Source organism: Heterodontus francisci, chromosome 18 (genome assembly GCF_036365525.1).
Source record: "Heterodontus francisci isolate sHetFra1 chromosome 18, sHetFra1.hap1, whole genome shotgun sequence".
In the NCBI taxonomy this organism is placed as follows: Eukaryota; Metazoa; Chordata; class Chondrichthyes; order Heterodontiformes; family Heterodontidae; genus Heterodontus; species Heterodontus francisci.
In genome coordinates, this window is record NC_090388.1 from 89,461,649 (window position 1) to 89,489,467 (window position 27,819).

At 44.1% G+C, this 27,819-nt stretch overlaps 1 protein-coding gene across 2 annotated transcripts in view; it reads right to left on the reverse strand.

Moving 5' to 3' along the window:
* kdm5a (lysine demethylase 5A) overlaps positions 1-20,370 on the reverse strand; it is a 390,488-nt gene extending 370,118 nt beyond the window's left edge. For both annotated transcript variants that reach the window (XM_068051114.1, XM_068051113.1), the window contains exon 1: positions 19,832-20,370. In XM_068051114.1, coding sequence (XP_067907215.1) covers positions 19,832-20,239 — 408 coding nt within the window. In that variant the 5' untranslated portion in view covers positions 20,240-20,370. The remainder of the gene's footprint in view (positions 1-19,831) is intronic.
* Positions 20,371-27,819: the final 7,449 nt, after the last annotated feature.

Consider the following 27,819-nt stretch of genomic DNA (forward strand, 5'->3'; position numbering starts at 1 on the left):
CCACTGCGCCACTGTGCCGCACTGTCCTCTTCCACCACCCTAATGGGCAGCGAGTTCCGGGTCATCACCACCCACTGCGTTAAAAAGTTCCTCCTCACATCCCCCCTGCATCTCTTGCCCAAAACCTTTAATCTGCTTCCACTCGTCCTTGCACCATTTCCCAATGGGAACAGCTTTTCCTTGTCTAACTTTGCTAAGCCTGTCATAATCTCATACATCCATTAGATCTCCCCTCAATCTCCTTTGCTCTAAAAAGAGAACAACTCCAGCTTCCCAAACCTAAGCTGGTAACTAAAATCCCTCATCCCTGGAACCTTTCTGGTAAATCTCCTCTGCACCCGGTCAAGGACCCGCACATCTTCCTAAAGAATGGTGAACAGAATTGGACACAATACTGCAGCTGGGGCTTAACCAGAGCTTTATAAAGGTTCAGCATAATTTAACTGCTTTTGTACTCAATGCCTCTATTTATGAAGCCCAAGATCCCATATGCCTAAATAATCACACTCTCAATATGTCCTGCCACCTTTAAAGATTGATGCAGATGCACCCCTAAGTCCCTCTGTCCTCGCATACTCTTTAGAACTGCGCCACTCAGTGTATATATTGCCACTCCCTATTCCTTCTGCCAAAATGCATCAGCTCACACTTCTTGGTTTGAAATTCCATCTGCCACCTGTCTGCCCATTCTGCTAGCCTATCTATGCAGGCAGTTCACATCATCCTCACTGTTTGCCATACCTCCAAGTTTGGGTACCATCAGCAAAATTTTGAAATTCTAGTCTGCATTCGAAGATCCAAGTCATTTTTATATAGCAACAAAAAGCAGTGGTCCCAGCACTGAACCTTCGGGAACACCACTGTCTAGCATATCCAGGCTGAAAAACAACCATTTACCACAACTCGCTGTTTTCTGTCCTTAAGCCAAATTTTTTTATCCAAGCTGACACTGAAACTCAATTTTGTTAATCAGCCTTTTAGGTGGTACTTTATCGAACACTTTCTTGACATCTATATAGATAACATCCGTTACATTCCCTTCATCAACCTTTTCTGTTACATCAAAAAAATTCAAATTAGATTTGTCAAGCGTGACCTGCCTTTCACAAATCCATGCTGGCTCTCCCGAATTAACTCAAATATGTCTAAGTATCTTGATTTTTTTCCCCTGATTATTGTTTCTAGAACCTTACCCACCACTGATGTTAAACTAACAGGCCTGCAGTAGTTGTGAGGACTGCCCTCACACTCTTTCTTTAATAAGGGTGTCACATTTGTCACTCTCCAATCCTCGGGCACCTTCCCCATATCCAGGGAAGTTTAGAAGATTATAGCAAGTCTTTATGCTATCTCTACCCCCACTTCCTTTAGCAACCTGGGATGCAAGCCACCCAGACCAGGTGACTGATCTACCCTAAAGATAGCCAACATTTTTAGTACCTCCCCCTCTCAATTTTTACCCTATTATCTCGACTCTCTCTGCTTCTATTGATATTTTAACAGATTCCACTTCCTTAGTGAACACTATCACCATCCCATCACTGTCATGGCATCAAAACCTGGAACTCCCTTCCTAACAGCACTGTGGGTGTACCTCCACCACATGGACTGCAGCAGTTCAACAGGCAGCTCATCACCACCTCCTCAAGGGCAATTAGGGATGGGCAATAAATGCTGCCCTTGCCAGCGATGCCCACATCCCGTGTAAGAATAAAAAGAAAGCACTTTCCACAACCTTAGGATGTCCCAAATGTGCCTCACAGCTAATGAAATACTTTTGAAGTGTAGTCACCATTGTCAAGTAGGGAAATGTGATGTAAAGGAAGGTCTGGAAAGGACATGGAAATGGGATTACAGTAGAAAGCCCCAGTTGAACAGCTTGTAATGGCAAGGCGGAATGGATTAAATGGCTTCGATGTGCTGCAATTTCTGCAAATTGCTGCGACTTTGTGGGCCTATTTGACCACGGCTGCAGGTTGTACGTGACTTATAACCTATCCCTACCTTCTGATTATCACCATCACAAATGTCCTAAAAGGAAACACACTAATGCCTGATTCTGTGGTCAGCAGCAAAGCAAGGGCACTCACAGCTGACCTCAAAGAAGTTTCCCACAAAGATCTAGCAATCTCTGTAAGGGGTTTCCCCTTTCCCCGACAGCAATTTAAATCTGGCGGCAAGTCAAGAGGATGACTTGGCATGAAGCAGCAGTGATTGCAGCAAGCTAGTAAAGAGCCAATCAGACTTAAGAATTCACACACAGCAAACCAGGAATATAAAACCAATAAATCTCTTCACTTTTAAAATTAAAAGTTCAGGTATAAGACAAAATTTAAAATTGAAATATTTTCTTATTATTATGGAGAAAAATGACAATTCACAAATATAAAAACAGCTTTTCAGGGCTAGTGAAGGCGTTTAGTAGCAATTCTGAAGTTAATACATCATTAAAAACCCAGTTAAGACTTTATTCAACAAGCTGCAACTTGCTCAAGGGTTTGTTTTTACAGTGAGACTTACAGCGTAGAAGTTTTCCTCAAATTGGAACTGCACTGGTGTCCGTGGGAACCTCTAAAGTACACCCCAAGGAGGTGTATCGACTCACTGCCAGCAGCTTCTAGACTTTCACATTATTCTGCGCACGTACAGACTCCTGAAGTTGCTGTCAATTTCAGTAGAATAACGACATTTTGCCGTCATTACCACAGCAAAATTCAAGCCAATGTTTCTCTTACTTCTTACCACCCGATTTGATGCATTAGAACTACCAGTTAACTGTAACCTAGCAGCAAACATATTATGTGGAACTGTGCTTGTGACATAGTGCCTTTCACGCAATAACATTGTGCTACCCTCAAACCATGGTCCTCATTCATGACTTTGAATAGGAAAGGGAATTTTAAACAAACTGCCTTGCAGCAATTGAACACCAAAAAATGAAACTTTACTCATGAATAAACTCAAGTTGCTCAGTACATTCTATTTTAAGAAAAAATCCAACATTAGACACATTTCATTCTTGCTTTCTCCAGTAGATTGGTGGTGGAATGGAACAACCACATTACATTTAAAAAAAAAACTGTGGAACATTCTATTCACACAGTTAGAGTGCCAGTCACCCCAACTGAATTAAAATTTAAATTGAAAGACAAACACATTTTTTTAAAGTGTCCACCAGGGCTTGCCCTATCCATTAGAGGATGCAACCTGAGCACCACCCTCTCAAATCAGGAGTAGCGGAGGTAAACTGCAGTTCATTTCAGAAACAAATTCAAGCAAATTCCTTTCTGTCGCCCAAAAGCAAATCAAGTGAGCTTCAGAATGGTTACCTATGATGCATCCTTAGACAGACATACTAATCACTCCAAATTCCCAATATATCCCAGAAAGAGGAGAATGGACCACTTTTATCCATTGAGACTAGCCATATTACATTTTCTCTCAAGCTTCATTAGCCCTGTCGGCCACAAACTCACCAATGGTCAACAGAACCTTCCAAACTTGTGACATCTACCACCTAGCATAATGGCAGCAGGCACATGGGAACACCACCACCTGCAAGTTCCCCTCCAAGTCACACACCATCTTGACTTGGAACGATATCACTGTTCCTTCACTGTCGCTGGGTCAAAATCCTGGAACTCCCCAACAGCACTGTTGGTATACCTACACCCCAAGGACTGCAGCGGTTCAAGGCGGCAGCTCACCATCACGTTCTCAAGGGCAATTAGGGATGTGCAACAAATGCTGGCCTTGCCTGCAATGCTCACATCCTGTGAATGAATAAAAAAAACCTCCACCAACTTTAAATTTATCACCTCCTTCACCTGTACTGCTTCCCTCGATAAATTATTTCACAAAGTAATAGACTTCTCCAAGAAATTATACCTTAACTACATAATCATTTTTCTCATCTAACCCTAATTGACAGTTTCTTCTCCTAAAGCTTTGGCCAATATTGAATATTGCACAGGGATCCAGTTTATCTTTACCCTTTAAACCTAAAGCAACACAATAAAACCACCTCTAAGTCACCTTCTTTCCAGTAACCAGAGTGCAGGTGCTCAATCTTTACAAATCAACTTAGCTACTCATCTTGCACTTCGTCTAAGGCCAAGATACAGCCTTCATCAGATAAGCATCAGCCTTAATGGTACAGTAGAACTCTCACCCAAGTCAGAAGGTCCACTTCAGAGACTTGACCACATAATCCACATTGACAATTCAGTGCAGTACTGAAGGAGTACTGTACTGTTGGAGGTGCTGTCTTTTGGACTATATGTTAAATGGAGGACCTGTTGAATGGCTTAACATTTCCTCGGAACGTCCCATTTCCAGATTGAATAATCCAAGCCTAAAACATCATCCTGACAAGATCTTCCTCTGAACACAATGATGGTGCGTGGAAGTTGAAAATCCAATTTTCCTTCCAGAAACCAGATATGCTAGAGCCAGGTGATAATCCTTGCCTTTCCCTAACCTCAACAACATGCATTTATAAAGCATCTTTAATGTGGTAAAATGTCCTAACTCGTTAGAGTATCAAATGAAAAAAATTAACACCAAGCCAAATTAAGTATTAAAAACTTAATCAAAGAGGTAGGTTTCAAGTCTTAAACAGAAAGGAGTACAGAGGTTTAGGGAGAGAATTCCAGAGCTTAGGGCCGAGGCAGCTGATGGCAGAGCTGCCAATTGTGAGACAAAGGTATGGGGAAAGCACAAGAAACCAGATTTGGAGGAATGTAGTTCAGACAATTTTTCAGGCTGGAGAAATTTACAAACATGGGGCTGGAGGTGAGGCCATGCTGTAATTTGAACAAAAGAATGTGAAAATGTTTAATTTACTTATACAGAGCACAATGAATATTAAAAACAAAACCAGTCTATATCTGATGAATACCACAGAATTTGTCACTGATCCCAAGGCACCAAGGGATTTTATGTTTGCCTGCATAACAATGACTGGATCTTAACAAGCAATTAATTGAATATGAAGTGCTTCGATTTAGCCTAGAGGTAAAGGCCTGCTATCCAACCCAAACCCGACGGGATCCAACGACGTGTCGGGTTCGGGTCGGGTCGCACTTCCAGGTCCAGCATTCGGGCTTGGGTCGGATCACCATCTCAGGTAAGTAACTCTAATGTTAATTTACTTTTTGGACTTTAGAGGTGGTTTTGTTACAGTTATTTTAAGCTTGTGCAGGTAAGGAACAAAGTGAAAAACGGAAGGTAAGTTAACTGATGGTCGGGTTCGGCGTGGGAAAAAATGGAAGGACTTGGGCTGAGTCTCATTTGCAGACCAAAGCAGGCCTTTACAGAGAGGTTACAGGAGAGCAATGAGGAGAACTAAATTCAAATTCCACCATGACAGTTCAAAAATTTTATTTTCATTTAAAATAAAACTCTTGGGACTAAAAAGCTATTATCAGTAAAAGTAACCAAGCAGCTGTTGAATTGTTGTGATACTCATCTGATGACCTATAGGAAACATCCTGTCTGGCCCGTATGAATCCACACCAACATGGTTCATTCCCCCTTTCAAGATGGCTCCTGGGCTGGAAGCTCCCTAGGAAGCTCCCTTGCTGTTCAACTCTATCCATGGCCATCTGCTCCCATCCCTAACGTTTTCTCCCCCAATCTGCCCTCTTAAACTGTTTAAATTCCCCTGGCTCTTTAAATCAGTTCATTTTAGCCCTATCTAAAAGTTAACAGTTAGTTTAGTGTATGTTACCTGGGCCCACTGCCCTCCCCCAGCCACACCTGCTCTTTGTTTTCTCAATGAAATTGATCCGGATGAAACTGACGAGAACAGCTGCCGATACTTCAATCTCCGATCCTGCTGTCTTCACAGTCCAGAGTGTCTGCAGCCACGGCATGCGGTAAGTCCATTGAGGTGAAGAAGGAGCTGCGGGACCCGAGAGAAGTCCTGTGAAAAGGTGCCCCGAACACCCAAAACATCCACGAACGGCCCCCCCGGCCGCAACTTCAAAGCGCCCGCGGGAGATGGCTCGGAGAGCATCTGCAGCGCACTGTCGGCAATGCTGCATGCCTTTATTTAAACCACTGCAAAAAAAACCCTTAGCAAATGTAATCACCTCTAAGTCTGCCAAATGATGCTTCACCTCCCGAAGGACGTGGATGAGCTTTCCGGACGTCGATGGTGGGCACTGAGGAAATGGCTTATTACCTGCACCAGATTCCACCCCCCCCCCCTTTACCCCCCTTCCCTGCTCCACCCTCTCAGCTCACCCCCTCACAACCCCGTCCCAGCCCGCCCCCCCCTCGCACCATCTTCACCCCGCACCCCCTTCCCCTGCACCCCCCCCCACTACCCCTCCCCCTTGCATCCCCTCCTCCCACCGGCACCATCCTACACCTGTGTAGGGGCCCCAACAACCCCACTGCCTTGTGGGCGTCTCGGGAGAGACCAAGGCTAAGGGAGTAAACCCTAACAGAAAATCCGGAGCGGAACCCCGTAGGCGGTCATGTGTCACCTTTGGCATGTTTCCGGCAGTTCCTGCAGCCATACTGGTGCCAAACGTCGTGTCCTGCACTCCTTTGGACCCCACCAGAAAGGCCGAGAGGGGGGTTTTGACGACTGGGCAACTCTCAACCTCCATAAATTTGCCCAGGCATGCGCCATGGAGAGGTCACTCCACTGACCACCTCCAGGCGCGTATCCATTGTCTCTCGAGATAAGGAGGCCCAAAAGATGGTTCATTCATGGTACCTTCTGAGGTGGCCTATCAAGCCCTGACCAGCAGTTACAGGCAGCCCACCACAATCTTCCCAGGACAACTGGAGATGGACCATAAATACCAGCCTTGCCAACACCAACCAAACCCAGATCCTCCCCAGTGCTGGGTGGGAGAGAGTAGGGGGGAAAGAGAGCAGGACAGAGGGACACAGACAGACATGGGGGGGGTAGAGACACAGGGAGAGAGATGGGCAGACAGACAGACAGAGATAGAGACACAGAGAGAAGGGAGAGAGTGATCAAGACCACTCCTGACCAATGGACATCTATCCAGAATACTCCCCATCGCCACAAGTATGAGGGCAAATATCGACTACTTGCACAAGCAAAAAAATTGCCAGGTATCTCTCTAAATCAGTGTCCAACATACTGATGAGAAATTAAGTCAGTAGGGTCAATAAGTTAATCTTCTCATTTAAAGCTTGTTCACAACATTTGTTGTTTTCATTAATGATAACATTCATTTTTAATGCCTTTATCTTTCTAAAATTCTCTCACTGGCCCCCTATGCATGCCAAAAATTGTAATGTGGTCCTCCACGCGAAAAGTTTGGACAACTCTGTGATAGCTCTTTTCTGAGCATCATGATCGCTCACATTACTATCCAACCCTTGAGCAACTGTATTCCTTTCCTTAGGACCTTCATCACAAAAGCATGAGCATGAGGTACAAGATGCCTCGTTTCCCTCCATCACCTACTCAGATTTTGTAATGAACCCTGATTAATCGCAAGAAATGAACCTGAACAATTTGATTTCCATGCTTGATAACTATCGTCTTACCTTCATGAACCAGGACCCTTCCATTCCCTATGACCCTCTCTTTTTTAATGCACCAAATCTCCTGAACTAAATTCCGCCTCAGATGGCCTTATACGATACCAGAGTTCTGCGAAATTTCTCAGAAACCTCAGCCTTGATGAAAGCCCATCTCCCTGCATTTAAAGCATTCAAATTTGTAGAAATAAATATCGAACTAAATGTAGTACCTTCTAGAGCAGGAGGATTGTCACACAGTACAGAAGACAATTTGGGATTCCGCCCATAGACCAATTGATCTGAAGTGAAATCTGCACATGAACCACCCATGGCAGGGCGGTTGTCAACCTGCAGTTTGACTGGTCAGCTAAGATTTCATGCAGCATTTCATCAATCACTTGATGATTCCTTTCACAGATCCCATTGCCGAAAAGGACTTTCAGCTACAGTATTCGTAACCATAATGTTCATTTTTTCACATGTCTCTGAACTCATCATTGACAAATTCCCCATTATCAGTCAGAAGCTTAGCTGGTGCCCCAACTCCAGTTCTTATCCATTTCTCCATAATTTTATCTATTATCACCATTCTGTCCTTGCTATTTATTTTTGTAGAAAGACTAAATCTAGTTGCTCGGTCTATAAAATGTTGAATGAAAATATTCTTCTTTGTCCCATACCTTAAAATCCATGGCAGCTACCTCATTAAAGTCACATGCCAATGGAAGGCTTATAATACTTTTTTTTAATACAGATTTTGACTTTTCACTAATCTCTTCTATTATCCTCTTAGACTCTTCAGCAATCACACCTGCATCCTTGAGCAGGGTTTTTAATCTCTGACAAGAGTGAGCAAATTGTCTGTGTAACTTTAAGACAATTTGCCTTTTATCTCTGATCATAACACCTGATGCCATCAATACCTCTCTAACACTGACTAGAAATATCAGGTTTTGTGAAGGGTATACTATAATGCCCTGACTGAGTAAGTTGCAAATTCACTGGCTTCCCAAAAACAATTACCTAATCCTGCTCCATACCAAGTTTAATTTGTGACTTTTTCATTGAAGGCTTTCTTAACAGGGTATCTCACTGGAGACTACATCACTGCTGATAAAGTGGCTTACTCCAGCTATTTTACCTGGAATTGCTACACTCTTCAGTGGCTTCAATGTGTTGTCATCACCAAACCTAAAGCTGTGTACTGTATACTCCTTAACCTTGCATCGATCCTCACCACGGAGTGAATCCAGATAACAATGTAACCAATTTGTTCCACATACTGTCAACATACAAGCACTGTGCAGCACAGTTGAAAGAGTCCACGACTAATACATTCATCACAGGACTGAAATTTCTTGTGACTAGTAAAATTCGTTCAACTTGATCATTATCTTCCTCTTCTGCCTCAGAATTCTCTGTCATGTGTTACTTCAAGGACACTTTGGGCAGTTCATTGCATAATGATACTTCGAATCACACCTGAAGCACCTATTAACTGTTCCTTGGGCGTTCCTGGGATTCATTCGCCGATGATTGCTGTTCCAATTCTATCTTCCACTGTAATAGTCAGACCTGCTAAAGGTGCTTTCATCCTCCTTCCTCCTGTCTTTAACTCTCCCAGGGTACTTATGCCTGCTTCCAGTATCTGGACCATTTCAAAATCCAGCGATTATTGGGTCTTCCATTCTTTGTGTCACCAAAGAAAGAATGCCCAGTTTGTTCTACTGGGGCTACAGGAAATGACTGTTTCCCAGCAATTACTTTAAGGCAGCAGACATCTGATCCAACAGGAGTCTTTTTCCAAGAAAACAGTTCTTTTCCACAGTTAGAACCAGAAACCTGACTGTCTGTGACACCCTAGCACAATCCAGCAATATAAATGCTAGCACTGAACTAGAGATCTCCAAACTGAATTTCCTCAATCTTCTCAACAGTCTGTTTAAGTCCAGGATATATTCCTCCATTGAATAACCATCTGTTCTCCGAAATCTATCAAAGTCTGACCATGCCTCACGCGCATTCAATAGGTCATCTTTCTTGTAAATTTCATCTAAGAATTCTAACAGAAGATCCAACCCTTCATCAGTATCCAGTTCAGAAAACACTTTATTTCTAATTTTACTTTCGGTAGGAAGTGACAACACCAAGGCCATACCTTGTTTCCTCATTGGTAGGGTCGCATGCCCTGTCCACATATCCACTTCATTCTTCCACTGGTCATTTGGTTCAGACTCAGTACATATAGTCAGAGTTATACAGCACAGAAACAGGCCCTTTGGCCCACTGTGTCCGTGCTGGCCATCAAACACTTATCTATTCTAATCCCATTTTCCAGCACTTGGCCTGTAGCCTTGTATGCTATGGAGTTTCAAGTGCTCATCTGAATACTTCTTAAATGTTGTGAGGGTTCCTGCCTCTATCGCCCCTTAAGGCAGTGTGTTCCAGATTCCAACTCTGGATGAAAAATGTTTTCCTCAAATCCCCTCTAAACCTCCTGCCCCCAACCTTAAATCTGTGCCCCCTGGTTATTAACACCTCCGCTATGGGAAAATGTTTCTTCCTATATATACCCCTCATAATTTTGTAGGCCTCAATCATGCCCCCCCTCAGCCTTCTCTACTCTAAGGAAACCAACCTTCTCTACTCTAAGGAAACCAGCCTATCCAGTCTCTTTTCATAGCTGAAATGCTCCAGCCCAGGCAACATCCTGGTGAATCTCCTCTGCACCCTCTCCAGTGCAATCACATCCTTCCTATAGTGTGGTGACCAGAACTGTACACAGTACTCCAGCTGTGGCCTAACTAGCGTTTTATACAGCTCCATCATAACCTCCCTGCATTCTATGACTCAGCTAATAAAGGCAAGTATCCCAAATGCCTTCCTAACCACCTTATCTACCTGTGCTGCTGCCTTCAGTGATCTATGGACAAGTACACCAAGGTCATTGGCGGGTAATTATACCCTGACAATTTACACTTGCTTTCTGCCATATTTGCCACAATAGCCAGTGAGATTTTAGTTTTCTATGTAAAAAAAATTCCTAGTTTCCAACCTTCAGCTTTAGACAACCATCCTCTGCTACCATGTTAAATTCCAGAAAGCTTGTTGTGGAAGGATATGTGGAGTAAAAGCATGACAAACATATTGTTCCTCACTCAAAAACCTCCAATCTCTTTAAGTGTCTGCTAAAAGTGCTCAAGTAGGACACCAATTAACACTCTCCACCTGCATATAATGAAACAATTGATACACAATTAACAGATTAACAAGGGCCACATACATACACCATCTAAATATGAATATTGAGATGACATTCCCAATAACAGAGTCAATTATTCATTTTTTAAATTACAAATCAAACACAATTCAGCACTTGCGGGTAATGGCAAATGTACTGGACAACATTGAGTTACCATAAATACCCTGAAGGTCACCAACATTTGTCACTCCTGTAAGTAGTTTTAACATCTTATTTTGGTAGGAGTTGGCCCTGTATGGCAGGAGCATCCTGGGCTATAACAATGAAACCCTTTCAGATGCAAGCTTCATATTCAGGTCATAGCACACATATTTCTTGAATGTCTTCAAAAGTGGATTGATTCCACATTAGTTTGAACTGCTTTATTCCACACTAAGATGCACGTAGAATAACTGTTCAAAGGAACAGAAGGACATTAAGCCCCTTGAGCCTGTCTGCCATGCAGATCATGGACGATTTAGAGCGCAACTTTGCCTTGATACCTTATCTAACAAAAATTTATCAATTTCTGTTTTCAAAATGTCAACTGATCCCCAGCATCTGGATCCTTTTGACAGGAGAATTCTAGATTTCTACTGTCCTTTGTGTGATTAAGTGCTTCCTGATTTCACTCCTAAATGGCCTAGTTCTAATTTTAAGGTTATGTTCCCTAACTTTAATTAGTACTTATCTTTTTATATTATAATGACGTACATGCTCCCCTTCCCAATTCAATGGGCCATGTTCCTTAAACATCATAATCTCTCTGCACCCTGACTTTCTTTGTGAAGGTACTGTTCTGTCTCAATATACCTTCCAATTGCAAAAGCATTATTGTCTTTCAGTCAAAATGAGATCAAATATTTTGCAAAAAAATGGGCTTGTCTATTTTTGAGTTGCCTAAAATGGCAACATTGTCAAAATCACTGCCTCGGTGTCATCAACAGAAAAACAATTCTCAAAGAAATAATTTAAACAAAGTCTAATTTGAACCAAAAAAAAACTTGGAATCTAAATCATGTTTCTGTAACCACTCTTATTCCCGAAGTCCATTGGTTGTGAAAGGCCATTCAATTAGAAATAAGCCACCAAATTATGAGGAAAACAGCATCAAGGACAGCACATTAGCATCACAACTATCATCTCAGACTCTTTTTTTATACTTTCACTAGTTATTAAAACAATTTTTTTTTCTTAATCCTGCAGGAAAAAAAAAATCTCCTGGTACAGGACAGTGGTTCAGGTCCTAAATTTCTCTTTCAACCAGACTAGTTCAAATGGTACTGGGATTGCTTAACAGATGAGTGTTAGCAGGATTGGCGTTCACATCCTCCACATCCTTGTGCATTAGATTATTTCATTCAAGACGACTCTTGCTTCTGGGTCAAAAACTTATTTAGTCAATCCCACATCAGAGTGCAGATAGAATAATACAGTACTGAAGGGAGGGGTGCTGCTGCATTGTTAAAGGTGCCATTTTTTTCAGATTGGAGAAATGAGGTCCAGATTAAAACTACGAGAACAGTATGGTTGGTATCCTTGAAGGATCAGATCAATAACTATTGCGCAAAGTAGGGAAAATTCATACTTGGTGCAGCTAGGGCAAAAGATCTTGCTTGGTGTGTGTTTCCTGCCTGGTGCCAGGATATTATGGAACAGATACAAAATATTTTGCAGGGGTCCATGTTGGAACCAACAACATAAGGAAACGCCTACTGACAAGAATTTCAGGAGTTAGGGAGCAAGTTAAAGAACAGGACATCAAAGGTGGTAATTTAGATTTAGAGATGCAGCACTGAAACAGGCCCTTCGACCCACCAAGTCTGTGCCGACTATCAACCACCCATTTATACTAATCCTACACTAATCCCATATTCCTACCACATCCCCACCTGTCCCTATATTTGCCTACCACCTACCTATACTAGGGGCAATTTATAATGGCCAATTTACCTATCAACCTGCAAGCCTTTGGCATGTGGGAGGAACCCGGAGCACCCGGAGGAAACCCACGCAGACACAGGGAGAACTTGCAAACTCCACACAGGCAGTACCCAGAATTGAACCCGGGTCACTGGAGCTGTGAGGCTGTGGTGCTAACCACTGTGCCGCCCTGGATTACTTCTGGTGCCACATGTTGAGTATAGGAACAAAGCAGATTAACATATGGCTGGAGAAATGGAGGAGAGAGAGCTTCAGATTCCTGGGACTTTGGGACCAGTTCAGTGGCAGGAGGGACCTAAAGATGATGAACTGGTTGCTCCTCAACAGGGCTGTGACCAATGCCCATGTGTGCAGATAACTGAAGTTGGGCGGGTTTAAGCTGATTTGGGGTGGGGGTGGGGGCGGGGGCGGACTCCAGAATGAAGCATTATGGAGGAGAAATAAGGTGCACAAAGTACTAGGAGAGAAAAATAGCATTAATATAAAGTGTAGTTCAGAAATGGGATCAGACGAGGGAAAAATGAGGGAAACTAATGTACATGCTTAAATGCACCAAGCGTATTAAATAAAATCGATCAAATGCAATTACAAATTGCCATATGGGATTATGATAGAGTGGCAATAAAAAAAGTCCTGGCTCAATCGGGGGAACACTAATATAAAAGCAAAATACTACGGATGCTGGAAATCTGAAACAAAAACGGAAAATGCCAGAAATACTCAGCACGTCAGGTAGCATCTCTGGAGACAGAAACAGAGCTAACATTTCAGGTCTGTGACCTTTCAGCAGAACTGATGTTTCAATGCAAGATCACAAACCTGCAAAGGTGGCAGATGGAATTTAATACCGACAAGTGGGAGGTGATGCATTTTGGCAGAAGGAATAGGGAGAGGCAATATATACTTAATGGCACTAAGCAGGAACAGAGGGACAAGAGGGTGCATGCGCACAGATCTTTGAAGGCAGCAGGACATATTGAGAGAGTGGTTAGTAAAGCATATGGGAGGAGGACCCATTAGAGACCAAGGGGGAAATTTGTGGGTGGAGCCAGAGGACATTGGTAGGGTGTTGAATGAATACTTCACATCTGTCTTCACCCAAGAGAATGAGGATGTAGATATGGAACTTAGAAAAAGAGAGACTGTGAGGTTCTTGAGCAAACTGTCATAGGGAGTGACAAGGTATTGGAGGTTTTGGAAGGCTTAAAATTGGGCAAATCTCCAGGTCCAGACAATTTGTGTCCCAGGATGCTGTGGGAGGCGAGAGTGGAGATTGCAGGGGCTCTGACCCTAATTTTTAATTCCTCTCTGGCCACGGGGGAGGTGCCAGAGGACTTGAGAACAGCTAATGTGGTCCCACTATTTCAGAAAGGTTGTAGAGATAAGCCAGCGAACTACAGACCAGTGAGTCTCACGTCAGTGGTAGGGAAACTATAGGAGAAAATTCTGAAGGAGAGAATCTATCACCAATTGGAGAGGCAAAATTTGATTAGGAATAGTCAGCATGGCTTTGTCAGAGGGAGGTCATGTCTAACAAATTTGATTGAATTTTTTGTGCATGTGACCAGGTGTGTAGATGAGGGTAGTGCAGTTGATGTAGTTTACATGGATTTCAGCAAAGCCTTTGACAAGGTCCCACATGGGAGACTTATCAAGAAAGCAAATGCACATGGGATACAAGGTAACTTGATAAGGTGGATTCAAAATTGGCTTAGCTGTAGGAGACAGAGAGTGATGACAGACAGCTGTTTTAGTGACTGGAAGCCAGTGTCCAGTGGCGTACCACAGTAATCTGTGCTGGGTCCCCTATTGTTTGTCATTTATATAAACGACAAAGATGACTATGTGGGGGGTAGGTTCACTAAGTTCTCAGATGACACAAAGATTAACAGTGAGGTGGAGTGTCTTGGGTTACAGGAAGATATAGACGGGATGGTCAAATGGGCAGAAAAGTGGCAGATGGAATTTAACACTGAAAAGTGTGAGGTGATACACATTGGAAGGAGTAATGTGACACGGAAGTATTCAATGAATGGCCTGACACTGGGAAGTTCCGAGGAACAAAGGGACCTTGGCGTGTTTGTCCATAGATCCCTGAAGGCAGAAGGGCAGGTTAATAGGGTGGTGAAAAAGGCATATGGGACACTTGCCATTATCAATCGAGGCATAGATTACAAAAGCAGGGAGGTCATGTTGGAGTTGTATAGAACTTTGGTAAGGCCACAGCTGGAGTACTGTGTGCAATTCTGGTCACCACATTGTAGGAAGGATGTGATTGCATTGGAGGGGGTGCAGAGGCGATTCACCAGGATGTTGCCTGGGATGGAACATTTAAGCTATGAAGAGAGGTTGGATAGGCTTGGGTTGTTTTCACTGCAGCAGAGAAGACTGAGGGGTGACCTGATCGAGATGTACAAGATAGGGAGCAGCTGTTCCCCTTAGTTGAAGGGTCAGTTACGAGGGGTCACAAGTTTAAGGTGAGGGGCGGGAGGTTTAAGGGGGATTTGAGGAAGAACTTTTTTACCCAGAGGGTGGTGACGGTCTGGAATGCCCTGTCTGGGAGGGTGGTAGAGGCAGGTTGCCTCACATCCTTTAAAAAGTACCTGGATGAGCACTTGGCACGTCATAACATTCAAGACTATGGGTCAAGTGCTGGCAAATGGGATTAGGTGGACAAGTCAGGTGTTTTAATGCATCGGTGCATACTCGATGGGCCAAAGGGCCTCTTCTGCACTGTATTATTCTGTGATTCTGTGATTTTGGGCTTCCTAAATAGAGGCATTGTGTACAAAAACAGGGAAATTATCCTGAACCTTTATAAATTTCTGTTTCGGCCCCAACTGGAGCAATGCGTCCAATTCTGGTCACCGCATTTCAGGAAGGATGTGAGGGTCTTTGAGAGGGTGCAGAGATTTACCAAAATGGTTCCAAGGATGGGGTATTTTATTTGCAATGTTAGGCTGGAAAAGCTGGGTTTGTTCTCCTTAGAGCAAAGGAGATTGACGGGAGATTTGATGGAGGTGTACAAGATTATGACACGCTTAGGTAAGTTAAACAAGGGAAAAGTGTTCCAATTTAGAAACAGTACAAGAACTAGGGATGCAGACTGAAGGTTTTGGGCAAGAGAGGCGGGGGAATACTTTTACTCGCTACCCAAAAGGGTGGTGGAACGGAGACAATCAATGACTTCAAAAGGAAAGTGGATGGCCACTTGAAGGAAATGGACTTGCAGAGCTAGTGGTTACAAGCAGGGGAGTGGGACTGATTGAATAGCTCCGTGGATAGCCAACATGGACTCGTTGGGCCGAATGGCCTCCTCCTGCGCCGTAAATGACTCTAATGACTCCACGAGAGGAGAGGGATAAACTCAGTAACCACAGCCTCACACTGGTGGTAGGGAAACTTGAGAAACAATAATCAAAGAGAAAAATGATTGCCACTTGGAAAGTACAGGTTAATAACTGACAGCCAACACAGATTTGTTAAAGGCAAATCGTGTTTCATGCACTTGATGTGATTTCTTTGACAAGCTAATAGAGGGACATATGACAATGAGGGCTGTGTGTTGCACTTTCAAAAGCATTAGATATACCACATAATATTTTAGAAAAATTAAAGCCCATGGGATGAAAGGGGCACTGGCTGCATGGATACAAAATTGATTTTTGACACAGAAAACAGAGTAGAGGTGAATAGTTTGTCATGCACATTGGAGGTACGACGATACAACCTTCATGGATTAAATCTGAAGAGTTATGAAAAAACAGAGTCTTCAAAAAATAATGAATATATATTTTGAGAAAAAGTGAGCAATGATCCAAAATGGCTGCCGAAAAGAAGGGGATTACCCTTTTGCATGTTCAAGTTGTCTGACAAAGACAAAGGACAAATCGTCAAAGCCAAAAGGTGAAATAAATCTATCTCACACCTATCACAGAAATATTCCAGATTCGAACGTCTTCTTCTAAAGGAAAGAAAGTGTGAAGTAGCCACATCCTGGGTCATCGTGCGATCACCATGAGCGAGAAGCCAGAATGTCTCCTAACAGGAGGTGCAAAGTGATACTCTTACCTTTAAAAATGAGAGCCAGAAAGAGAGAGACACACAGATACTGACCCAAGGTGAAGCTATTTGTAACTGCTAGTATTCCAGAAAGCCAAACAGCACATGCCCTGCTGGAAAAATCTGACATCTACATCAAATAGCAGAGACAGAGCTAGAAGTGATCCAACATTTTCAACAGAACCTTCAACCAAGAGAGAAATCTACAATCATCACAGGTCTGCCACCATCTATAACTCAAGTTTCAAGAGAATTCAACAGGTCCCCTGCTAAAACCTACCTCCCTCTTCTTTTTCTCTGTTTTCTTTCAGGTATGTGTGCACGAACAAATGCATGAATGAATGTGGTTGCGACAATTTCTGAATAAGGCGCATTGATCAATAAACAATTGACATTTTTTTAAACCTGCAGGAAAACCTGTCACTGTCAGTTTATTTGGGGGGAAAACACACAAAGGGGCTTAATACAAATACACATGCCGCGGTCAGGTGGGGAGTTGATTAGTGGGAACTACCCATGTCACACCATGTGACCATAACAGGTTGTTTATCAGCCCAGAAGAAAATAAACAGTGGTGTCTCCAGCGGGGAATCAGTATTAGATCTGAAGTTGGGTATATGGGGCATAATTTCAAAGTTTGCAGATAACAAAATGCAGAAATGGAGTGAACAATTAAAATAATAGTAGCAACAAGGGCATAAACAGACTCACAAAATGGACATGCATGGCAGATGTATTTACTGCAGAAAAGTGGTGATGCATTTTTGGTAGGAAGAATGAAAATGTAAAATAAATGATCCAAATTTTTAATTTATTCATGGGTAATAGGAATCACTGCAAAGCCAACATTTATTACCCATCCCTGATTGCCCTTGCGAAGGTGATAATGAGCCACCTTCTTGAACCGCTGCAGTCCATGTGGCATAGGTACACCAACAGTTCTGTCAGGGAGAGTTCCAGGATTTTGACCCAGCGACAGTGAAGGCATGGTGCTTTATTTCCAAGTCAGGATGATGTGTAACTTGGAAGGGGAACTTGCTGGTGGCAGTGTTCCCATGTGTCTGCTGCCCTTGCCCTTCTAGGCGGTAAAGGTCGTGGGTTTGGAAAGTGCTGTCAAAGAAGCCTTGGCAAATTGCCGCTACACACTACAGCCACAGTGCACCAATGTCAGAGGGAGTGAATGTACAAGGTGGTAAATGGAGTGCCAATCAAGCAGGCTGCTTTACCTTGGATGGTATTGAGCTTTTTCAGTGAAGAGAAACCTAATTGAAGTGTATAAAATTGAGAGGCTTAGATAGAATAGTTAGGAAGACTCTATTTCCCTTGGCTGTGGAGTCCATAGCCCAGGGGCATAGATTTAGGGTAAGAGGTAGGCATTTGAGAGAGGATTCAGGGGAACATTTTTTCACCCAGAGGGTGTAGGGGATCTGGAACTCACTGCCTGAAAGGGTGGTACAGCAGAAACCCTCAACATTTAAAAAGCACTTGGGCATGCACTTTAAATGCCATAACCTACAGGCAAGAATTGGAAAGTGAGATTAGGCTGGATGGTTACACGCCAGCTGGCATGGACACGATGGACCAAATGGCCTCCTTCCGTGCTGTAAATTTTTATTCTTTCCGAGTGTTGTTAGAACTGCACTCATCCAGACAAGCGAAAAGTATTCCCTCACACTCCTGATTTGTGTCTTGTAGATGGTGGACAGGCTTTGGGGAGTAAGGAGATAAGTTACTCGCCACAGAACTCTGCCTTTGACCTGCTCTTGAAACCACAATGTTTATACAGCTGATACAGTTAAGTTTCTGGCAACCCCCAGGATGAAGGTGGGGGCTTCAGCAATGGTAATGCCAGCGAGTTGGCTAGATTCTCTCTTGTTGGAGATGATCATTGCTAGGAACTTGTATGGGTAAATGTTATTGCCACTTATTAGTACAACCCTGGATGTTGTCCAGGTCTTGCTGTATGTGGGCACGGGATGAATGTAGACAAATCTTTCACAGCGATAGGACGAAATGAGATGTAAAAAAGCATATGATTCTTTGGCTTGATAAACGGGTCATCGAGCACAAAAGCAAGGATGCTATGCTAAATGCTTTAAAATCACTGGTTAGGCAACTTGTCAAGGCTTCATCGATAGTAACCTCTACCGCCTACAACCAGGGCAGCAGGTATATGGAACACCACCCATCTACAAGTTCTCATCCAAGTCACACACCATCTGACTTGGAAATACGTTGCCATTCCTTCATCATTGAGTCAAAATCCTGGAACTCCCTATCTACCAGCACGGTGGGAGTATCTGCACCACATGGACTACAAGGATTCAAGAACACAACTCACCACCTGAGGACAATTCAGGATGAACAATAAATGCTAGCATTGCCAACAATGCAGACATCCCATGAATAAATAAACGTTAAAAAAGGCCCCAACTAGTGTATTGTGTCCAATTCTGGGCACCACACTTCAGGAAAAAAAGTCAAGGCCTTGTAGATGCTGCAGAGGAGATTTATTTGAACAGTACGAGGGATGACAGACTTTGGCTATGTGGAAAGATTAGAGAAACTTTGCTCTCTTTATAGCAAAGAAGATTAAGGGACAATTTAACAGATGTTCAAAATTATGAGGGGTTTAGATAGAGCTGATGGCAAGAAACAGTTTTCATCCCATTGCAGGAGAGTTGGTAACCAGAAGACAAAGATTTAAAGTATTTCATAAAAGAACCAGAGGGAAATGAACGTTTTTCTTCTTCTGAAGATGTGATGAATTGAATTTCCTCCCTGTGTCTTGTCCTGACTGTATAAGGGAGAACACAGCCAGTTGGTTAGACACCCACTGCCGGATTTAGCCCAAGAATCAGAAATGGCAACAGCTTCTGAAATGTCCCAGCACAGAAACAGGAGACTTTCGTCTTGCCCGGGTCCAGCTCCGCCCTCCTGAGCAGCTCTCCAAGCAGAATCCTGACCTGACTCCTGCTGCCCACCCAAGCCGCGGCCACACTCCGAGCAACAGCGGTAGGCCTGGCCGCGGCGACATACACTTTCAATCAACATGACTGGGGGCTTTACCTTGGGCGGGCGGATTTTGCAGATGCCGCTTCGCTGGGCGATGGGCCTGATCTTGTTTATGTAGGCGAGTGGCTCACTAAACTCCTCCCAACTCGGCTCGAACACCGGGCACTCGGGCGGCGGGATAAACTCCGAAAAGATCCACATGATGGCGGCGAGCCGCGGTAAGTCAATTGACGAACAATCCCCGACACAAAGAGGGCTCCGCCTCACGGCCGCATCCCGACCTCCAACCCCGCCTCTTAACAACACTGAACCCCGGCTCCCTCGGAGACAGCTCGGCCTCAGGCCCCGGACACCCTCTCCCCGGCCTCGGAATGCCGCTTTGCTGGGCCTCGGAGAAGAAAGCCCGCGGGCACGAGTCTGTAGACGGGAGTGTACCTCACCCACACTAACCCCGCCGCGCATAAAATAGTGCGGGGCCTGGCCACTATAATGAGCTTGAGTACTTTATTTAAGTGCGGCCTGAAGGAGCGGCCGCGCTCCCTCTCTACCCACACAGTCCAAACCAGCACTTTAAACAACAGCTTTGTGTTTGCAAACTGCGCAACCATCAGCAATTGATTTTAAAGGTCCTATGGACCTGCTGATTGGCTGGCGCTGCAGCGGAACTGCAACATTATTGGCTGTTGCTCTGCGGCCATCCCCTTGTGCAGTTGCTATTGGCTGGTCGGACACCACGAATGGGAAGGCCGAGCGTCTCATTGGCTGAGGGCGATGAGGCCGAGCTGATGCTGCGCAGTTGGATCCGCTCTCAGCACTCTGCGGGAGACTGCAAGACCCAGCCAATTGGTTCCACCCCACAGCTCTGCAAATCGCGCAATGATTACAGCGCAGGAGGCCATTCGGCCCATCTTGTCCGCCGCGGCTCTTCGAAAGTGCAATTCACTGAGTACCATTCCGCCACCTTCTCCCTAACCTTGCGCATTCTTCCTTTTCATAGAATAATAGAAAGTTTACTGCACAGAAAGAGGCCCCTTTGCCCATCGTGTCTGTTCCAGCCGAAAAACAATCCACCTATTCTAATCCCACCTTCCAGCATTTAGTCCATCACCTTGCAGATTATGGCTCTTGACGTGCACATCCAGACTCCTTTCGAATGAGTTGAGGGTCTCTGCTTCAACTACTCTTTCAGGCAGTTCCAAACCCCCGCCACCCTCTGGGTAAAAATGTTTTTCCTCATCTTCCCTCTAATTCTTCTGCCAATCACTTTAAACCTATGCCCCTCGTCACTGACCTCCCTGCTCAGGTGAATATCTTCCTGCAGCCTACAGCTACCTTCCTCGCTATCTATCACACGAGCAATCTTTGTGTCGTCTGCAAACTTCTTGATCATGCCCCTTACATTTACATCCAAGTCGTTAATATACGCCACAAAAAGCAGGGGAATCAGTACTTATTCGTTCATGGGATGTAGGCGTTGCTGGCTAGACTAGCATTTATTACCCATCCCTAATTGCCCTTGAGAAGGTGCTGAGCTGCCTTCTTGAACCACTGCAGTCCATTTGAGGTTGGTACACCCACAGTGCTGTTAGGAAGGGAATTCCAGGATTTTTACCCAGCGACAGTGAAGGAACGACGATATAGTTCCAAGTCAGGACGGTGTGTGGCTTGGAGGCGAACTTGCAGGTGGGGGTGTTCCCATGCATTTGCTGCCCTTGTCTTTCTAGGTGGTAAAGGGTGCCAATCAAGTGGGCTGCTTTGTCCTGGATGGTGTCGAGCTTCTTGAGTGTTGTAGGAGCTGCACCCATCCAGGCAAGTGGAGAGCATTCCATCACACTCCTGACTTGTGCCTTGTAGATGGTGGACAGGCTTTGGGGAGTCAGGAAGTGAGTTTCTCGCCGCAGGATTCCGAGCCTCTGACCTTCTCTTGTAGCCACGGTATTTATATGGCTACTCCAGTTTCTAGTCAATGGTAACACCCAGGATGTTGATATTGGGGGATTCAGCGATGGTAATGCCATTGAATGCCAAGGGGAGATGGTTAGATTCCTGTTGGAGATGGTCATTGCTTGGCACTTGTGTGGCGCGAATGTTACTTGCCATTTATCAACCCAAGCCAGGATATTGTCCAGGTCTTGCTGCATTTCTACACGGACTGCTTCAATATCTGAGGAGTTGTGACCAGTGCTGAACATTCTGCAATCATCAGTGAACATCCCCACTTCTGATCTGATGATTGAAGGAAGGTCATTGATGAAGCAGCTAAAGATGGTTGGGCCTCGGACACTACCCTGAGGAACTCCTGCATTGATGTCCTGGTGCTCAGATGATTGACCTCCAACAAGCACAGCCATCTTCCTTTGCACTAGGTACAACTCCAACCAGTGGAGAGTTTTCCCCCTGATTTCCATTGATTCCAGTTTTGCTAAGGCTCCTTGATGCCATACTCAGTCAAATGCTGCCTTGATGTCAGGGGCAGTCATTCTCGTCTCACCTCTTGAGTTCAGCTCTTTTGTCCATGTTTGAACCAAGGCTGTAATGAGGTCAAGAGCTGAGTGGCCCTGGCAGAACCCAAATTGAGCATCAGTGAGCAGGTTATTGCTAAGCAAGTGCTGCTTGATGGCACTTTTGATGACACCTTCCATCACTTTCCTGATGATCGAGAATAGACTGATGTGAAGGCCTGCTCGGGTCTGCAAATAAAACCCAACTCGAGCCCAACAGAACCACATCCGACCCAGCCCAAGTCCTTTGACTTTTTTCCACGCCCAACCCGACCCAGCCACTGGAATATAATCAACTTTATTGAAGTGGTTGTGCTCTACCTTGGATGGAATCGCTCACTGCAGACTAGTGCGGACTCCAAATGCACATTTTCTGCCTTGACTGTCACTGTGTCCGACCAGGCCCGACCCGACCCCGAATGCCGGACCCGGAAGAGCGACCCGACCCTAACCCGACACATGTCATCGGCCTCGGGTCGGGTAGCCATGCTCTAGACTGATGGGGCAGTAATTGGCCAGGTTGGCTTTGTCCTGCCTTTTGTGGACAGGACATACCTGTGCAATTTTCCACATTGCTGGGTAGATGGCAGTGTTGTAGCTGTACTGGAAGAGCTTTGCTAGGGGCGCAGTAAGTTCTGGACCACAGGTCGTCAGGGCCCATAACCTTTGCAGTATCCAGTGCCTTCAGTCGTTTCTTGATATCACGCGGAGTGAATTGAATTGGCTGAAGAGGCATCTGTGATGCTGGGGACTTCAGGAGGAGGCCCAGATGGATCATCCACTCGGCCCTTCTGGCTGAAGATTGTTGCAAATGCTTCAGCCTTATCTTCTGCACTGATGTGCTGGGCTCCCCCATCATTGAGGATGGGGATACTTATGGAGCCACCTCCTCCAGTTAATTGTTTAATTGTCCACCACCATTCACGACTGGATGTGACAGGACTGCAGAGCTTAGATCTAATCCGTTGGTTGTGGGATCGCTTAACCCTGTCTATTACATGCTGCTTATGCTGTTTGGCATGCAAGTAGTCCTGGGTTGTAGCTTCACCAGGCTGACACCTTATTTTGAGGCAAAAACAAAAAATGCTGGAAAAACTCAGCAGGTCTGGCAGCATCTGTGGAGAGAGAAGCAAAGTTAACATTTCAGGTCAATGACCTTTCATCAGAACTGGCAACGGTTAGAAAAGAATTAGGTTTTAAGCAAGTGAAGGGGAGTGAGGTGGAGGAGAGAACAAGGGGGGAAGGTGTTTGATAGGGCAGGAGAGATTAAATAACAAAGCTGTCCTGGGACAAAGGCAAAGAGTGTGTTAATGCTTGTGGTGAAAGACAATTTGTCTCCACTGCAAATCTTCCCCAAGCCGGAAAAACATCCATTAACCACTACTCTCTGTTTCCTGTCACACAGCCAATTCCATATCCATGTTGTTACAGTCCTTTTTATTCCATGAGCTACGAGTTTTCTCACAGGTCTGTTGTGCAGCACTGTATCAAATGCCTTCTGGAAGTCCATGTACATCACATCAACAGCATTACCCTCATCAACCCTCTCTATTACCTCTTCAAAAAAATGGAGCCAGTTAGTTAAACAAATCCATGCTGGCTTTTCTTAATTAACCCACATTTGTCTATGTGACTATTAATTTTGACCCAAATTATTCTTTCTAGAAGTTTCCCCACCAACAAAGTTAAACTGACTGGCCTGTCATTGCTGGGCTTATCTTTACACACTTTTTTGAACAAGGATGTAACATTTGCAATTCTCCAGTCCTCTGGCACCGCCCCTGAGTCTAAAGAAGACTGGAAAATTATGGCTAGTGCCTCCGCAATTTCCACTCTCACTTCCCTCAGTATCCTTGGACACATCTCATCCAGTCCTGGTGCTTTATCAATTTTAAGTATAGACAGCCTATCTAATACCTCCTCCTTATCAATTTTAAATCATTCTAGTGTATTAATTACCTCCTCTTTCACCGTGGCCTGGGTAGCACCTTCTTCCTTGTAAATACAGATGCAAAGTGTTCACTTAGCACCTCAGCTATTCACCCTGCCTCCATGTGTAAATCCATTTTTTGTCCCTAATCGGCCCTACTCTGCCTCTTACCACCTTTTTACTATTTATATGCCGATAAAAGACTTTGGGATTCCGTTTTATGTTAGCCACCAGTCTCTTTTCATACTCCCTTTGCTTCTCTTATCTGCCTCTTCACTTCACTTCTGAACCTTCTATAATCCACCTGGCATCTGTCATAAGCACACTTTTTCTTCTTCAGCTTAATCTCTATCTCTTTTGTCATCCAGGAAGCTCGGGATTTATTTTCCCTACTTATCCCTTTCAAGGGAATAAACATTGATTGTGCCCGAACTATCTCTTCTTTGAAGATACCCATTGTTCAGCTACTGTTTATTCTGCAAACTTTTGATTCCAATTTATTTGGCCCAGATCCATTCTTACCCCATTGAAGTTGGCTTTCCCTCTGTTAATCATTCTTACTCCAGATTGCTCTTTGTCCTTTTCCATGTTTCCTTTTTCAATGTTTCCTTTTTGAAATATTTATCCAATTCCCTTTGTAAAGTTGCTACTGAATCTGTTTCGATCACCCTTTCAGGCAGTGCATTCCAGATCACATAGGATAGAAGTGCAGAAACAGACCATTCGGCCTAACCAGTTTATGCCAGCATTTATTCTCCACTTGAGCCACCTCCTCTCATTACTCATTTAAATCTATTCCCACAGAGCTGTTCATTATTCTGCCATTCACACTCTCTCTGGACAAATGCTTTGTCTTTTGCTACGACTCATCACTCCCTTTGTCTATTTTTCCATGATATCTTTGTCATTTAATCTCTCCTGCCCTCTGCCCTGTCACAGACATTCCCTTTAGTTCTTTATCCTCCCCTCCCTTCTTTCACTTGCTCAAAGCCTTTTCTAACCTTTGCCAGTTCTGATGAAGGATCACTGACCTGAAACGTTAACTGTTACTCTCTCCACAGAGGCTGCCAGACCTGCTGAGAATTTCCAGCACTTTCTGTTTTTATTTCATATTTCCAGCATCCACAGTATTTTGCTTTTATTTTACATTCAATGCACTGTTAGTCAAGCTAAAGAACACACATAAATATGGAGTTACAAGGAGCTTATACCTACAAATCACCCACAAATGGTCAGTTCAGCATTGATTGTAGTCTTCAGTGATTGGCCAAATCACCTCTCTCTTGATTACTGTCCCAAAATTCAAAAGTTACTGTCTTTTATACATTAAAGTTTCATCAGCATGTGCTATGTTGAGGGTGGATCCTCACCTTCCAATGTTTTTTGGCTGAGCTCGGTTCAGGTCAACCGAGTTGGCAATTTTCCAGATTTGTGAGTTGTCCTTATTAAGTCTGGGGATACAGACAGACACACATCTGGTTTTCAAGACCTTCAAGGTCTGTTTAGTAACTTTTGTAATAACTCTTCTTTGTTCTCTCTTTTATAACAGGGTCTGGCTTCCATGTGACAAAATTACTTCACTAAACATCTCACAGATCAGCAACTGAGGAACACAAGGTATTTCCCACCAGCCCCACTCCCAATGTCTCAAAGCATGATGGGGTCGGATTTTTAGTCAAGATTAAGCATTTTATATTATCATGGTTGGATAGCCTACTCAAGTCTCAACCATAAGCTATGGTTCTTCTCTCTATAGAGAGAATCTCTATAGATTCCATATCCTACATCCCTTCTCCCTCCTGCTATTCGCTTCAACCACTCCATGTAGCAGGGAGTTCCGCATTCTCACCACTCTTTGGGTAAAGACGTTTCTTCTGAATTCCCTATTGAAATTCCTGGTGACCATCTTATATTGATGGCCTCTACTAATGCTCTTCCCTACATGTGGAAACATTCTGTCTGTAACCACTCTATAGAAAAGCTTTCATAAATTTTGTCAAACAGGCCCCCACCTGCCAAGAATGAGGAATATTAATTTTGCCACATGAACATTAATTTTAAACTGTTACTGGAGTGAAGAAAGAACTGGATTTAAAAAAAAACACAGTGGATCCTTGGCTGGAGAGACATTTTTGCATATTAACAGACAGTACTTGGAAGGACAAAGGGGCTACTCCCTGCTCCAATATAATCCACAATGAACTTTTGATTATCAGACGTTGCGGGTGGAGGAGCTCCCATTCCAGGTTAACTGCTAAGATGGCCAAATACACAAACGGATGTGGTCATACCAGCTAGTCGCATGACTAACCTGCTGGACCACCTGAGTTTTTTTTTGAATTTCAACTTGCCACAGAGTTTTGAACTGGCAGAAAGGCCATGGCTCCTGGATTGAGAACATCTCTCTCCTGTCTGCTTCCATCTCTTTCGCATGGAACTGAAGACCCACTGAAGACACATGAACCCCAAGAGAGTAAAGTCTCGTACAGTGAGCAAGGTTTAAGAAGAGTACTGGGCCCCAACGAAAAGCAAGAATTACCTACAGGCAAGAACTACCTGCAAAAGGACTGCAGTGAACTTGAAGCACAGTAACAAGAAATTCTTCAGATGTTGCCTCAAACCTCTCCACTTTATTTTTCTTCTGCTCTTTTCTGCCCCATCTGCATTTGTGTATCGTGCATGCACGCTAGCATGGCCACATCGTGTATCCGTAGGCGTTAACCGAATTCGAGTTTAAGTTTTAACACATTTCACTGTTCTTTTTTAAACCTAAGAAAACCAGTTTGTGCTCATTTCTTTGCCTTGAACGGTGAACAAGAATTTACCAAGGGGGAGCTCAAAACGCAGTGTGTTTAAAATTAAACCCTGTTACAGTAAGAGCAGGTGAAGGCTGAAAGGGACACCTAGACACCCTTCTCACCTGGTCATAACAGGAATTTGGGTGCTAGCGTCCGGAATTGACCCACAGACAAACAAGAGAAATTGGAAGTGGGAAGCCAAATTGTTACCAATCAAAAAAAAGAGCAAGTTTTCAGTACAGGTTTTCTTGTGGCTGTGTGTGATTGAATACTAACATGTCTGCAACTGAAGCGAGTAGCTCTCCAAGCCAGGGTGAAGTAACTTGGGATAAGTTAAAAGCACTGTCTATGGAGGAGTTGAGGAAAATGATTGAGCAGTGTGGGATCACTGTACGTGGCAAGGCGAGGAAGGCTAGTGGCCAACCATTTTTCCCTTGAATCTGAAGAAGCAGAAGCAGTGTTAGGAGTAGGCCCAGACAGGGTACTGCTAGCAAAGATACAATTGGAACAGAGGAAACTTGAATTAGGAGACATGGAAAGAGAAAGAGAGAGCCTTCCAGAAGGAACGTGAAAAAAAATGAAAGGCAGGAGAGAGAGAGAGAAAGAATATTCCAGAAAGAATTCAAAGAAAGAGAGCTGAAGCGGCTTGGGTTAACTAGGGGGCGACAGAGTAACCCCAGTGGCCAATATGGAGGAGCATAATTCAGGGCTGGGTACAGAATTATTAAAACTAGCTCATCTAATCCCAAAATTCAATGAGTCAGATGTGGAAGAGTTTTTTGTGTCTTTTGTAAAACTGGCAAGGCAGCTAAA